General features: G+C 46.0%; 1 protein-coding gene across 1 annotated transcript; it reads left to right on the top strand.

Annotated features, from left to right (window-relative positions):
* The first annotated feature begins 706 nt into the window (after positions 1 to 706).
* On the top strand, positions 707 to 13,294 carry STARD4 (StAR related lipid transfer domain containing 4). Its single transcript, XM_075726618.1, has 6 exons — positions 707 to 717; positions 1,072 to 1,187; positions 9,523 to 9,572; positions 11,120 to 11,246; positions 12,403 to 12,517; positions 13,068 to 13,294. The coding sequence occupies exons 2-6, from the start codon at positions 1,083 to 1,085 to the stop codon at positions 13,292 to 13,294; spliced, it is 624 nt and encodes a 207-aa protein (XP_075582733.1). The 5' UTR covers positions 707 to 717; positions 1,072 to 1,082.
* The last annotated feature ends 1,371 nt before the right edge of the window (positions 13,295 to 14,665 follow it).

Here is a 14,665-nt window from a genome sequence, read left to right as displayed (position 1 = left end):
TAAGAAAGCCTTTACAAAGCGACAGTAACAGGCCACGCGTGACAAAACGAGCCTTGGGCCGGACCCAGCCCGGTGACAGAGGCTCGGCCCGCTCCCAGGCATACTCAGCGGCGCTGTGGTAACGTGCTGCCGCCGCACTCGGTGGGGGCCAGCCCGGTGTCACCAGGGCTGCAGCCGCCGCCCCCGCTGTCCCGGCCCGCCCCGCCGCCCCGGCCGCAGGCTCCCCGCACTCGGTGGGGGCCAGCCCGGTGTCACCAGGGCTGCAGCCGCTGCCCCCGCTGTCCCGGCCCGCCCCGCCGCCCCGGCCGCAGGCTCCCCGCCGCCCCGCTGAGGCCAGGCCCGCCCAGGCCGGGCCGCGCGCCACCCGCCGCGCCCCGTCAGGCCCGCGGAGGCTGCCCCGCCGAGCTTAGCCCCGCCCCCTCCCATCACTCCACTCCCTTCGCCCAATCAGGACGCCCGCCTTCCCCCGCGGCAGCGAACGGGAGGGCGCCCTCCTTCCTCCAGCTCGTGACGACACGCCAGTGACAGGTCGGGAGTTCGCGTGATACGAGAAGGCGGCAAGCCCCCGCCCCCGCCCTCGGCGGATCGCGCCGCCATTGGCTGCGCCGGGAAGCCGGCTGCGCTCTCATTGGCTACCGGCATCGGCCGGTGGGCTGCCGGGCCGGCCGGCGGTGCCGCTGCGGGGGAGGCGGGGGCGGCGGAGGGCCGCGGCCGCAGGTGAGCGCGGGGCGCCGGGGCCGGGGCCGGGAGGGGGAGCGGCGGCGGCGGCGGCAGCGGCAGCGGGGGGTTCGCGCCCTCAGGCGCTGCCCACGGCCGCGGAGCTGCGGGCGTGGCGTGGCGCCGCGGGGGCGGCCGTTGGCTGGCGGCCCGCGCCCCCCGCCGCGCCGAGGGCTCCTGACGGCCGCCCGCTGCCACCCGCACCGAGCGGGGCTGTGTGCGGGGCGGTGGGAGGCAGCCCCTGCCTGCTGTGTTCGGCGTGCGTGGATTTACGTGGGTCGTGCTGTTGTCGACGTCCCCAGTGCGGCGTCTTGTTCCGATGCGTGTGCCCGTGTAACAGCGATCTTTACGCAGGAGGAAAGCAAATGGATCTCCTGCCAGATTCAGCACCCCTGGCTACGAGGCTGCGAAACACTCTGATTCAGTACCACAGCATCGGAGACAGCGAATGGCGGGTTGCGAAGAAAACTGTGAGTGATCTGGGGGGCTTCATGCGTGCGGCCCGATTTGTTCTCTCAAGGAAGCTGCAGGTCACTCGGCAGGGGCGGGGAGCTTGTTATGCTGTGTGTAACGAGTGTGAAACATCTGGCAAATTCTTGCAGGACTTTCAGATGAGAGGCCCTGTGAAACCACCCTTCTAGGATAGCACAGCTTTGATGACAGAAAGTGTTTTTCCCGTCTACAGACATACTCTGTCATTCCTTTTACCAATTTTCAGGAAAGTATCTGACGGAAGAATCCTACCTGTGTAGGACTATAGGCTTTTCTGAAAGCAAAATTTGAAATGCTGTTAGCACTAGTAGTGTTGCAAGATGCTCACGTGTACTTTCTAACAAACCAACCACAGCCTGCAGGTAGGGTCTGCCAACCTCTGGAATCTCTTTTGTCTATAATGCTTAAACCCATTATGCTTCACCATCCAAATGCCTTCCTCTTAAAAAGTCAGATCATTCTCAATTCTTTCGCTCATATTGCTTCATGTTTCCATTGCCTTGAGAGCCCCCACATTGTCAGAAGTTTCCCTCCATGACAGAGAATGCAGTCCTCTAATGTGTGAGCAGACATTGATAAGAGAAGCTCAGGTGTTCCAAATGTAACTTGATTATTTGCAGAATTAACAAATCCACTGCCTTGAAGGGGAGGAACGGAGCATCCAAGCCTTTCACTCTTTCACTGCACCACCTCTGCTCTGCTAAATGCTAAGTCTTATACCTACACTATTATTTGCCTTTAGGAAGTTACATGAATCTCACTGTTTCAGATCACGTTACTCCCTAGATTTTACCCCTATAAGATTTCCAGTTGGACTTCGTTCCTTCCTTCCTTCCTTGTGTTTTGGTACTGTGCCATGAACAAGAAATTCAGAACTTTAGCTACCTGCCAGGGAGATGTGTTTTGCCCCTCAACAGTTCTGGATGCAGTACTTATGCTACTGTTCTTTAGGACATTTGGTCCTTTGTGCTTGCATAATCATGATTCCAAATAAAAAGGTGCCATATGGCACTCTCTAACACTGAAATTAAGAGATTTTGTATAGGGGTTCCATTTTATAGTTGGAAAAAAATCAGAAGATACTGTTTTCTTTATTTTCTCTGGCTAACTTTAACATAAATAGGCTACTGCTTGCAAGACACTTCTGGTCAGGCATCTAGGAGAGAAGGATAACTTCAGCTTTCTTGTCTGCCAGTGTCAGCACCTCCTACACACATCCTCTTGGTCATGTGTTACAGGAGCGCAAGCAGAAGTTGTGTGGTCTTCCTGTCTAAATAGTGTCCAGATAATGGTTTTCCAGTTGCCTTTTAATTGAAAGGCTTTACCTAGTAATGTGGTTCTGTTATTCTATGTGTTTTCCTATGTCCTGGTTTCAGGTGGATAATTTTCTTCGTAGTAGCTGGCATAGTGCTGTTTTGGATTTAGTGTGAGAATAACGCTGATAACACACTGATGTTTTAGTTGTTGCTAAGTAGTGTTTATACTAGTCAGGGACTTTTCAGCTTCCCATGCTCTGCCAGGTACACAAGAAGCTGGGAGGGGACACAGCCAGGGCAGCTGACCCAAACTGACCAAAGGGATATTCCATATCATATGATGTCATGCTCAGTATATAAACCAGGGGGAGTTGGCCGGGGGGCAGTGACTGCTGCTTGGGGAGTGGCTGGGCATCAGTCAGCAGGTGGTGAGCAATTTTATTATGCATCACTTGTTTTGTATATTCTTTTATCATTACTATTATTATTATTATTTTCTCTTCCTCTTCTATCCTATTAAGCTGCCTTTATCTCAACCCATGGGTTTTACTTCTTTTTTCTGATTCTCTCCCCCATCCCACCGCGGTGGGGGGAGGGTGAGTGAGCGGCTGTGTGGTGCTTAGTTGCCGACTGGGGTTAAAGCATGACAGTCCTTTTTGGTGCCCAACGTGGGGCTCAGAGGTTTGAGGTAATGACAGATCTGACCAGAGTGTGTTAAAACAAATTTGTTATAAGCATTTGTTATTTTAGTTTAGTAATCGCTGGTCACAATGTGGATTTACTTGCTCTCAAAGGTTTTGCATTTGTTCTCAGAGTTGTGTTATATAACACCTTACTTATCATATATACTGTTTATCAGTATTTATGTGCTGTTTATCACCTCTGGGAGATGGATTAAGGTTATGGCTTTGCTGTACTGTGTAACACTGGCTTATGGTATGATAAAATTATTGGTCAGGACACCAATCTTGTATTTGTACTTAGCCTTGCTGTGATCTCTGTACTTCAGGAGCCATCTATCAGAAATTATTAATGATTACACTTTTTACTTTTTCTCCTCGGAGAGCCAGCCTATGGGGGAGACACCGCCTCCATCTTGCTCTTCTTCTCCAGCCTAAATACAATAGCTCTTGAGAATTTTGAATATCCTTCGGATGTTCAAACCAGCATGTTCCTATTGCTGTGTCTCCTGAATGTGTGTCAAGTCTTGCTTAGGGTTAAACTATTTAGGAATATTGCAGTTACTCCAGCCCCCGTGACAGGTACTGCAGCTACTCAAACCCTGGTGACAGGTATTGCGGTTACTCCAACCCCCATGACAGCCTACTCAAACCCCAATGACAGGCATTGCGGTTACTCCAACCACCACAACAGGCACTGCAGCTACTCAAACCTCAGTGACAGGCATTGTGGTTACTCCAGCCCCCACGACATGCACTGTGGCTACTCAAACCCTGGCGACAGGCATTGCAGTTACTCCAGCCCCGGTGAAAGGCACTGCAGCTGAACCAGAGAACCAACCCATGTTGTTATCAGTCGCCCCCATACACAAGAAGAAATCTTGGAAATTAAAGTCAGCTCATTAAGAAAGGGATGATGAAAAAGCAGGGCCATCACAAGGAGAGGAGGAGGAAGAGGAAGAACTCGTAAATGAGACGGAAACCACCCGATCCTTATCCTTGAATGAGCTGTGAGATGTGCAAAAAGATTTCAGCCATCGTCCAGGAGAGCACATTGTCACCTGGCTGCTCCAATGCTGGGATAATGGGACCAGTAGCCTGGAATTAGAGAGTAAGGAAGCCAAACAGCTGGGATCCCTTTCTAGGGAAGGGGGCAATTGACAAAGCAACTGGAAAAGGAGCACAAGTCCTTAGCCTCTGGAGGCAACTCCTGTCAGGTGTGAAGGAAAGGTATCCCTTCAAGGATCCCTTCAAGGATGTTATGTATCACCCAGGCAAATGGAGCACCACAGACAGCTATTCAGTACCTGAGGGAATTAGCCATGCTGGAGGTGATTTATAGTGACCCGAACAACGAGCAGTTATCCAAAGATCCAGATGAAGTCCAGTGCATATGACCCATGTGGCGGAAGCTGGTACAGAGTGCACCGGCGTCGTATGCCAACTTGTTGGCAATACTGACCTGGAAAGATGAAGAGGCACCAATGGTGGATGAAATGGCTAGCTGATTCCAGGAATATGAAGAAAGTATCTCTTCCTCCCTTGTCACAGCTGTAGAGAAACTGTCCTGGGAGGTCCAGCAACTCAAAGAGAGTAGGTCCTACTCTCCATCTATATGGACCAATATCTCAGCTATTAGGAATCAGCATTCTTCTGCTCAAGAGAGAGGATATAGAGAGCATACACCATGGAGCACCCTGTGGTTTTACCTGCCTGACCACGGAGAGGACATGAGGAAGTGGGATGGAAAATCTACATTGACCCTAGAGGCATGGGTGTGTGAGTTGCAAGGAAAAACAATCACACAGGGGGGTTCTTCCAGGAAAATTGCTGCTCCAGTTTCCAGTAGGCAGTTCCCCAGGCAGAGTAGAAGAGCCGATCTTACTTCTGATCTTAATGAAGGGACTCCTGACTCATATGTACAAGAAGTGAGTCACGAATGCTGTGACCAGTATTAGAGGGGCCCCGTCTCCAACCAGGTGGAGGAAAAGGACAACCGGGTTTAGTGGACTGGGTGGATTCGATGGCCTGGCACATCAGACCCACAGGAGTATAAGCTCTAGTGGACACTGGTGGCACAGTGTACCCCAATGCCATCAAGCCTTAAAGGGTCAGAACTCATCTGTATTTCTGGAGTGACAGGGGGATCCCAACAGCTAACTGTGTTGGAGGCCAAAGTGAGCCTAAATGGGAATGAGTGGCAGAAGCACCCCATTGTGACTGGCCCAGAGGCTCCGTGCATCCTTGGTGTAGACTGCCTCAGGAGAGGGTATTTCAAGGACCCAGAAGGGTACCAGTGGTCTTTTGGTATAGCTGCCTTGACGATGGAGGAAATTAAACAGCTGTGCACCTTAACCAGTCTCTCAGAGGACCCTTCTGTTGAGGGGTTGCTGAGGGTCAAAGAACAGCAGGTGCCAGTCACCACCACAGCGGTGCACCGGTGGCAATATTGCACCAAGACTCCCTGATTCCCACCCATAAGCTGATTCATCAACTGGAGAGCCAAGGAGTGGTCAGCAAGACTCACTCACCCTTTAACAGTCCCATATGGCCAGTGCAAGAGTCTAATGGGGAATGGAGACTAAGAGTAGACTATTGCAGCCTGAATGAAGTCATGCCGCTGCTGAATGCTAGCTAGAACTTCAGTTTGAACTGTAGTCCAAAGGGAGCCAAGTGGTATGCCACAATTGATATCACTAATGCATTTTTCTCAATCCCTTTGGCAACAGAGTGCAGGCCTCAGTTTGCTTTCACTTGGAGGGGCGTCCAGTACACCTGGAATTGACTGCCCCAGGGGTCGAAACAGCCCCACGACTTGCCATGGACTGATCCAGACAGCACTGGAACAGGGTGAGGCTCCGGAACACTTGCAGTACATTTATGACATCATTTTCTGGGGCAATACAGCAGAAGTTTTTGAGAAAGGGAAGAAAATAGTCCAAATCCTTCTGAAGGCTGGTGTTGCCATAAAACAAAGTAAGGTCAAGGGACCTGCACAGGAGATCTAGTTCTTAGGAATAAAATGGCAAGATGGATGTCATCAGATCCCAGTGGATGTGATCAACAAAATAACAGCTATGTCCTCACCAACTAGCAAAAAGGAAACACAAGCTTTCTTAGGCGTTGTGGGTTTTTGGAGAATGCATATTCCAAATTACAGTCTGATTGTGAGACCTCTCTATCAAGTGACCTGGAAGCAGAATGATTTCAAATGGGGCCCTGAGCAATGGCAAGCCTTTGAACAAATTAAACGTGAGATAGTTCATGCAGTAGCCCTTGGGCCAGTACGGGCAGGGCAAGACATAAAAAATGTGCTCTACACTGCAGCCGGGGAGAATGGCCCTACCTGGAGCCTTTTGACAGAAAGCACCAGGGGAGACTGGAGGTCAACCTCTAGGGTTTTGGAGTTGGGGATACAGAGGATCCGAGGCTGGCTGTACTCCAAATGAGAAAGAGATATGGGCAGCATATGAAGGGGTTTGAGCTGCTTCGGAAGTGGCTGGTATCGAAGCACAGGTCCTCCTGGCACCGCAACTGCCAGTGCCAGGCTGGATGTTCAAAGGGAAGGTCCCCTCTACATATCATGCAGCTGATGCTATGTGGAGTAAGTGGGTTGCACTGATCACACAATGGGCTCGAATAGGAAACCCCACTTGCCCAGAAATCTTGGAAGTAATCATGGACTGCCAAGAAAGCAAAGATTTTGGAATATCACCAGAGGAAGAGGTGGCACATGCTGAGGAGGCCCCACTGTATAATAAACTGCCAGAAAATGAGAAGCAATATGCCCTCTTCACTGATGGGTCCTGTCATAGTGCGGGAAAGCATCGGAGGTGGAAGGCTGCTGTATGGAGTCCTATACAACAAGTCGCAGAAACTGCTGAAGGAGAAGGGGAGTCGAGTCAGTTTGCAAAGGTGAAAGCCATCCAGCTGGCTTTACACATTGCTGACTGAGAAAAGCTGCCAGTGCTCCATCTCTATACTGACACATGGATGGTGGCAAATGCCCTGTGGGTGAGGTTACAGCAATGGAAGCAGAGCAACTGGCAGGGCCCGGACAAACCCATTTGGGCTGCCGCATTGTGGCAAGATACTGCTGCCTGGGTAGAGAATCTGGTTGTAAAAGTACGTCTCGTAGATACTCATGTACCCAGGATTCGGGCCACTGAAGAACATCGAAACAACCAGTGGGTGGATCAGGCTGCTAAGATTGAAATGGCTCAGGTGGATCTGGACTTGCAACATAAGGGTGAATTATTTATAGCTCGATGGGCCCATGACGCCTCAGGCCATCAAAGGAAGAGATGCAACTTATAGATGTGCTTGTGATTGAGGGGTGCACTTGACGGTGGGCACTATTGCACGTTATCCATGAATGTGAAACATGCGCTGTGATCAAACAGGTCAAGTGGTTAAAGCCTCTGTGGTATGAAGGGCAATGGCTGAAATATAAATAGGGGGAGGCCTGGCAGATTGATTATATCACACTGACACAAACCCGCCAAGGCGAGCACTATGTGCTCACCATGGTGGAAGCAACCACTGGATGGCTGGAAACATATCCCATGCCCCATGCCACCACCCAGAAAACTATCCTGGGCCTTGAAAAGCAAGTCTTATGGCAACATGGCACCCCAGAATGAACTGAGTTAGACAACGGGACTCATTTCCAAAACAACCTCATAGACACCTGGGCCAAAGAGCACAGCACTGAGTGGGTATATCACATGCCCTATTGTGCACCAGCCTCTGGGAAAATCAAATGATACAATGGACTGTTAAAGACTACCCTGAGAGCAATGGGTGGTGGGATATTCAAACATTGGGATACACATTCAGCAAAAGCCACCTGGTTAGTCAGCACTAGGGGATCTGCCAATCAAGCTGGCCCTGTGCAATCAAAACTTTTAACTACTGTAGAGGGGGATAAAGTTCCTGTAGTGCACATGAAAAGTATTCTGGGGAAGACAGTATTGGTTATTCCTGCCTCAGGCAAAAGCAAACCCATCCGTAGGATTGCTTTTGCTCAAGGACCTGGGTGCTTGGTGGGTCATGCGGAAGGATGGGGAAGTCCAATGTGTACCTCAAGGGGATTTGATTTTGGGGAAAAAATAGCCAATGATTTGAACTGTATGATGTTAATTGCTATATAATACTGTATGTCATCTCTTGTATGGTTGCTATATGCCTTATCAACAGTATTACAGTAAGAATCACCCAGATTAATGAAGAATGAATTTTGATGAAACTGAGCAAAGTGCAGCAGTGAGGAACCAGAATTGGCTTCAGCATGCAACAATCCAACACTGCACACCATCTTTCCTGCCCTGAAGGATTGTTATGACAGTTGGAGTCCAAAGTCATGGACTGAATGAACTCAACGGATATTTTAGAGGGATGGCCTGTAGACTTAGGGAATTATATCTGTGTGTATATATCAAAAGACAGGAAAAGTGGCAGTGATTAACTGGGATGTATTGGAAAGGGTAGAACCTGGGCATGACATAGATGGTATAGAATAAGGGATGGATACTGTCCTGGTTTTGGCTGGAATAGAGTTAATTTTCTTCCTAGTAGCTGGTATAGTGCCGTGTTTTGGATTTAGTATGAGAATGATGTTGATAACACACTGATCTTTTAGTTGTCACTAAGTAGTGCTTACTCTAATTCAAGAACTTTTTCAGCTTCGCATATTCTGCCAGGTGCACAAGAAGCTGGGAGGGGGCACAGCCAGGACAGCTGACCCAAACTGACCAAAGGGGTATTCTATACCATGTGACGTCATGCTCAGTATATAAACTGGGGGGAGTTGGCCAGGGGGCAGCAATCGCTGCTCAGGGACTGGCTGGGCATTGGTCAGCGGGTGGTGAGGAATTACATTGTGCATAACTTATTTTGTATAGTCTATTATTATTATTATTGTTGTTGTTGTTGTTGTTTTCCCTTCCTTTTCTGTCCTATTAAACTGCCTTTATCTCAACCCATGGGGTTTTTTTTTCCAATCTCCCCCATCCCACCATGGGGTGGGGAGGGTGAGTGAGCAGCTATGTGGTGCTTAGTTGCCGACTAGGGTTAAACCATGACATCCTAGAAAACTGGTTTGGCCTGCCAAGCCCTATTTCTGCACAGACTTCTAGCACTTGACACTGAGAAAGGCTTTTGAAAGAATGGAATATTACCAGCAAAAGATGTCTGAAACATCTGCTTATCTTCTTAAGGAAAGTGTACAAATGTGCCCAGGTCAGTGAGCACTTTGGGGTGAACCATAGTTAATGGTAAAGTCTTTTGCTTTCCTTTTGAAAAATTGAGGCATTTTCTGGATATCTTAGAATTGTATGTAAAAGACAATTAACACTATATTTTCCATTTTCTTTCAGAAAGATGCAACTGTGTGGCGTAAACCATCAGAGGAATTCAGTGGATACCTGTAAGTTTGCCTGCAGAGCAGATACATTTTTAAGGTTCCAGAAATGTGTTTTGTAGAATTTAGAAGTGAAGGCTGTGGATTCTACAGCCTTCAACTACACAGATTCTCCAAAGGAGAAGCTAAGTAGATCATCTAGGGTGCCTATACCATTTCTTTTTGGTATTATACTTTGATGCTTTAGTGTTGCATGGTGTCTAGAACAACGAACAATGAAAACTGTGGAATACACCACAGAACTCCCGTTGGCTGAAGCGGGCAACAATATATGCCCAGATCTTTTAGAAAGATGGTCTGCAAACCACAGAATCAAGTCCAGGTTCAGTAGGTCTGAAGTGTCAGTGCTTGGACTGTCACAGTGACTATGCAACTACAATGGAGTAAAATATCAAGCATGTAGTTGTGGGAAAGATGTGTGACATAAAGGCCTGTCCTGTGTGAGTTTCTGTCACTGAGTTCTGTTGGTATCTGTAGGTTTAGGTAGAGAAATGGTTACTAAAAAATTACTCTAAAGAAAGGAAGAGCCATGTGAGAAGGTAGTGTTTGAAAGTATCTCAAAGACTGATACTGTCTGTGGAATTTAAATCCTGTTAAATCTGCAAGAGCTGATGACCGCAGACACCAAGAGTCTGCTGACTCTACGGGGCCATGGGCACACTGGCATCAACAACAGATGTAACTTGAACCACTGCCAAGAGGGCAATGGCTGCTGTGTGCAGATGAAGACTGAAGGGTTGTGTATACACCTGCTGTAATAAAGGACGCTTGGAAGAAGTTTCCAAACACCTACTTAGAAGCCAGTGGCATGTTCATGTTGTCCTCCAGTCTGAGTATACAACTGAGATTGGCTCCAACCAGGTAACTGTGAGTGACTATAGGTGAACTGCATAAGTGAATAGATTAATGCATTGCTTGACTAGTTACCTGCTATTAATAAGAATGGCTTAATGAATAAAAAGTATTTTGAAAATAATGGTTCTGATAGATTCTGCCCCTTCAGGACCCAGAGGCCCAGTAACTCAAGTAAACAAAATCTCTCATGTGTACTAAAAATATCTGATAACAAATGAATGTTCTACAAAATCTTATACCAAATTATTTTATTTGGTACTCTAAAATGCCACCAAAGCATTAACATAGTTTCTCATTAGCTTGGTCCTACTACTGTTACTTCTACTTTATGAAAAACATTTTTCCCATTGTACCCCACTCTCCTTTCTTTTTGCTTTTAGCTTTGCTTGTCCCTGATGGACTCATTGCTCCCACAGCAAAAGCAGCAAAATACCAAGTTGTTAGAGAAAAAAACATGATGATTTTTGTCTGAGGAATGGGTTTGCCATTTACAAAATACTGATTGCAGCATAAGGACAAAGCTGCTCAGAATAACATTTATTGAAGAGGATGCACCCCATAGGTCTTTTTCTGTACTGTCATTCTGATACAATTGTCCACTCCAGGTACCAAGGTATTACAGTAAGTGTGCTGTTGCAAATTAAAGGAATATTTATAAAGAATTTCTCACTTTTAAATGTGAACATATGTTTCTCTAGCTACAAAGCTCAAGGAGTGGTGGAAGATGTTACTAACAGAATTGTGGATCATATTCGCCCTGGACCTTATAGGCTAGACTGGGACAGCTTAATGACTACAATGGACATCATGGAAACATTTGAAGAGGTGAAGACTTTAGATTCTTAAGGGAAATGTGTATAGATGCATATGTGAATTTAACAGTACAGAAGAGCAGTTGTTCCAAGAAATACTAACATTTTTCTGCCTGTTTTCTGCATGCACATGGGATATTGTGCATACATACTGTGGGTGGCCTCAGATGAGGCTTTTGTGGCTGCACAGTCCTATTCTGAAGCTTGAAGTTCAGCTTTCTATCAATGCTAATAATAAAGGAGTAAAACTTGGTTGGTCACGATTCTCTCGGACCTGGGAGCTCTGGTAGCGTCTGATAAAATTCACATATAGAGACTTACAGTGTAATATTTTATATGCCAAAGCCTTTTCATACAGCTTGTTTTCTTCCATTACACAACAAACTAAATTGTGGGTATTAAGAACCTACGCATACAGAAGCTGCAACCTCTCCCTCCTCCTAAAAGGCTGACTTCACTGGTTGGCAGGGCTTTGTGCTAGGAGCCAGAATAGTTCATAGTGAGGGGCAGGACTTGCTAAAGAAAGGTAGGTTTGAAGCTGATAACAGATGAGTTGGTAGCCTTCTTTTGGTTACTGGGGACATTCAGTATGACTTCAAAACTCCGTGGACATCTGGCTTAAACATGGATTGTCTTTTGCTCTGGCTGTTAAGGTAGATTTATATGTCAAGGTATTTTTGCTAATTATTCCCTAAAATTTATACAAACTCTATTGTCTTATAAGAAAGCCTTTTTTGAAGACTTGTTTGCATTCTGTTTTATTATTCACTTGGTGGATTAAAAGTACTTGACAAAGCATCTTAGTCCTGAGAGAGGCCTCTTGCAATTTATTCGTTGTCCTTTCATACTTGCTAAGTAGTGGTAAAGCCACATGGCTTTCAGTTCCCAGGCATGACAGAGTTCTGTAGTTTTAGTCAGTATGGTTTAAAGGTGCCAGATACTCTCAGCTCCTGCAGCTCTCTGTTGCAGACTGCAAGTCCTTGCAAACTTGTAGCATTTAGACTGAAAATGACACAGCCATTCAGACCTCACTGAAGTTATTTGCACAGCTTAGTTGACAGAGGCTGCAACCTTTGTGGAAAAAGCTAGCTGTCTACAAGGAAAAAATTCCCTGTGTTCATTATACTAAGATATGTTTGTTTTTTACCCTCATTCTGTCACTCAACAAGAACTGCTGTGTGATGCGCTACACCACTGCTGGCCAGCTCTGGAATATCATAGCACCAAGGGAGTTTGTTGATTTCTCTTACACTACAAGCTATGAAGATGGGCTTCTAACATGTGGTAAGGTACCACTTAACCTCTGCTTAATTCTTATTTTGCAACAGCTGCTTGGCTTAAGATTTGATTCAAATTAAGTTTACTTCTGCAATAAGCATTCAACAATGGTGTAAGATGGTCTCCAACAAGTATTTCAAAGGTATCTTAACATTTTACAGATTTAAAGAAGTATACAAGTTACTGGTTTACCCATGAGCCATCCCTGTATGCTGAGTTTCATTTATGCCAACTGTGGGACAGGGGTGGTAGAGACAAGTTGAGTGCTTTGACTCAGCTCTTAGAGCAAACTGGATGGAGTAACGACTTGGTAGTAAATAGGAGGAGGGTCTTTTTAATGTCAGAATTTCTGCTTATCAAGTTCTGCTTGTCTGTTTTGGAGTTTGGATGAAGAGCAGACAACTTTCATGCATGAAAGTACACAGAAACTTGAAGTGTGTCTGTCACTTCTACTAAATTCCCCAAGCAGAAATGTGTACATTTTAAATTTACTGTACCTTTATTTTGTATATGTCTCAAATTAATTTCCATTTTTTATGTTTGTTTTCCTTGATAGGTATAAGCCTAGACTATGGAGAGGTGAGACCTAACTTTGTCCGTGGATTCAATCACCCTTGTGGTTGGTTCTGCATCCCTCTTAAGGACTACCCTAGCCACAGCCTTTTGACAGGCTATATTCAGACTGAACTGCGAGGGATGCTACCACAATCTGCAGTAGACACTGCCATGTCTAGTACCCTGGCCAATTTCTACTCTGACCTCAAAAAGGCACTGAAAACATAGACAAACACTGACTTAAAAGCCCATGCGTTTCTCGCAATCAAATTAAATTGTTTAGCTTAGCATAGGTTAGCTACTGAGTTAAGAGGTGAGTAACATCGTTTCTGAATGATACCTGAACCTTTATGTAGAGGGACCCAAACAATTTTACCAAGTACTTTTTGATGTGATACTTAGCATACGTTCCTAATTCACGGCACAAGATTCTGCTTCCTGCTCAGCACTCTGCAGCTGTGTGAAGAGTAGTCTGAATGTATAGACCTCTGGCTTCCTAGGTAGAAAACACAAGGGGGGTGTGTGGGCTTGAAAAATGCCGCATGAGCTCAGTTCTCACCTGTAGTATTGAGAGTGGAGTGCTCAGGATTTTGCAGGTGCAGGTCACTGTATAGGCAGGATCTCATTGAAGATGTAATTTTGTAATATATATTTTTTTACATTTACTTAAAACTTTTGATTTATGTAGTTTCTACAGGTGCATCTGTAATTTGTTTTAAAAACTTGCTTTGATTTCTCACAGGGATATTACATAGCTAAATTGTTGAATGATACTATTGATAAGAAAGCTATTCGCTCTTGTTAGCAAAAATAAATATTCATTACTGGCATTTCTTTGATGTTGTAACTGTAACTTAATTAACTGTTATATATAACAGTCTCAGTGCATAGATAAAGAAATGCCCTTACAGCTGATCCAAAGCTCATTTAAGTCAGCAGGTGTCTTTCCATAGTTTTTAGTGGGCTTTTACTCACACAGTTGTCAAAATAGGAAACTTCCAATGGATCTTCTGTGATACTCTGCACTTCTAAAGAATTTTTTACTTAAATTTGCATGTAACTGTGTGTGTGAGGTTTTTTGTGTCTTCCTTAACTGAAAAACCTGGCATTACTAAAGCAACAGAAAGGACCACTAACTTGCTTCAGGTGTAGGCATTGGTGTAGCCACAACAGCACAGACTGCCAGCATGCTGGTACAGTGCACTGGAGTGTTCTGTGGTAATACCCCTAGACTGATCTTTGCAATAAATGAAATGAGCATCTTAAAACATGAGCAACTGAAGGCCAAAGCTCAAGCTGCAGAGTGGCTCAGATCTGCTGGAGGATGAAGGGTCAGATTTTTAAAGATATTTAGCCACCCAGTGATGCTGACAGCTACGTAGCAGGGGCTTGCAAAAGAATACTCTCTGTGCTGTTAGGAACCTGAATTCTGTTTAAAACCTGACATTAAGCTTTTAATGTTGGCATGCATCATTTGCTCAGGTGAGATTGTAATTATCCCTGTGCTTTACCAGTGCTAGTATGCAGAAGATAGCTGCATAGTAATTAAGGAAGGTACCTTTGAGCCCTAATATTTTGGGGCCAGTTCAATGCGTACAA

The sequence above is a fragment of the Pelecanus crispus genome, chromosome Z, assembly GCF_030463565.1.
Source record: "Pelecanus crispus isolate bPelCri1 chromosome Z, bPelCri1.pri, whole genome shotgun sequence".
Lineage (NCBI taxonomy): Eukaryota > Metazoa > Chordata > Aves > Pelecaniformes > Pelecanidae > Pelecanus > Pelecanus crispus.
The sequence above is the reverse complement of the archived record's forward strand: the minus strand, read 5'-3'. Positions and strand labels throughout refer to the sequence as shown.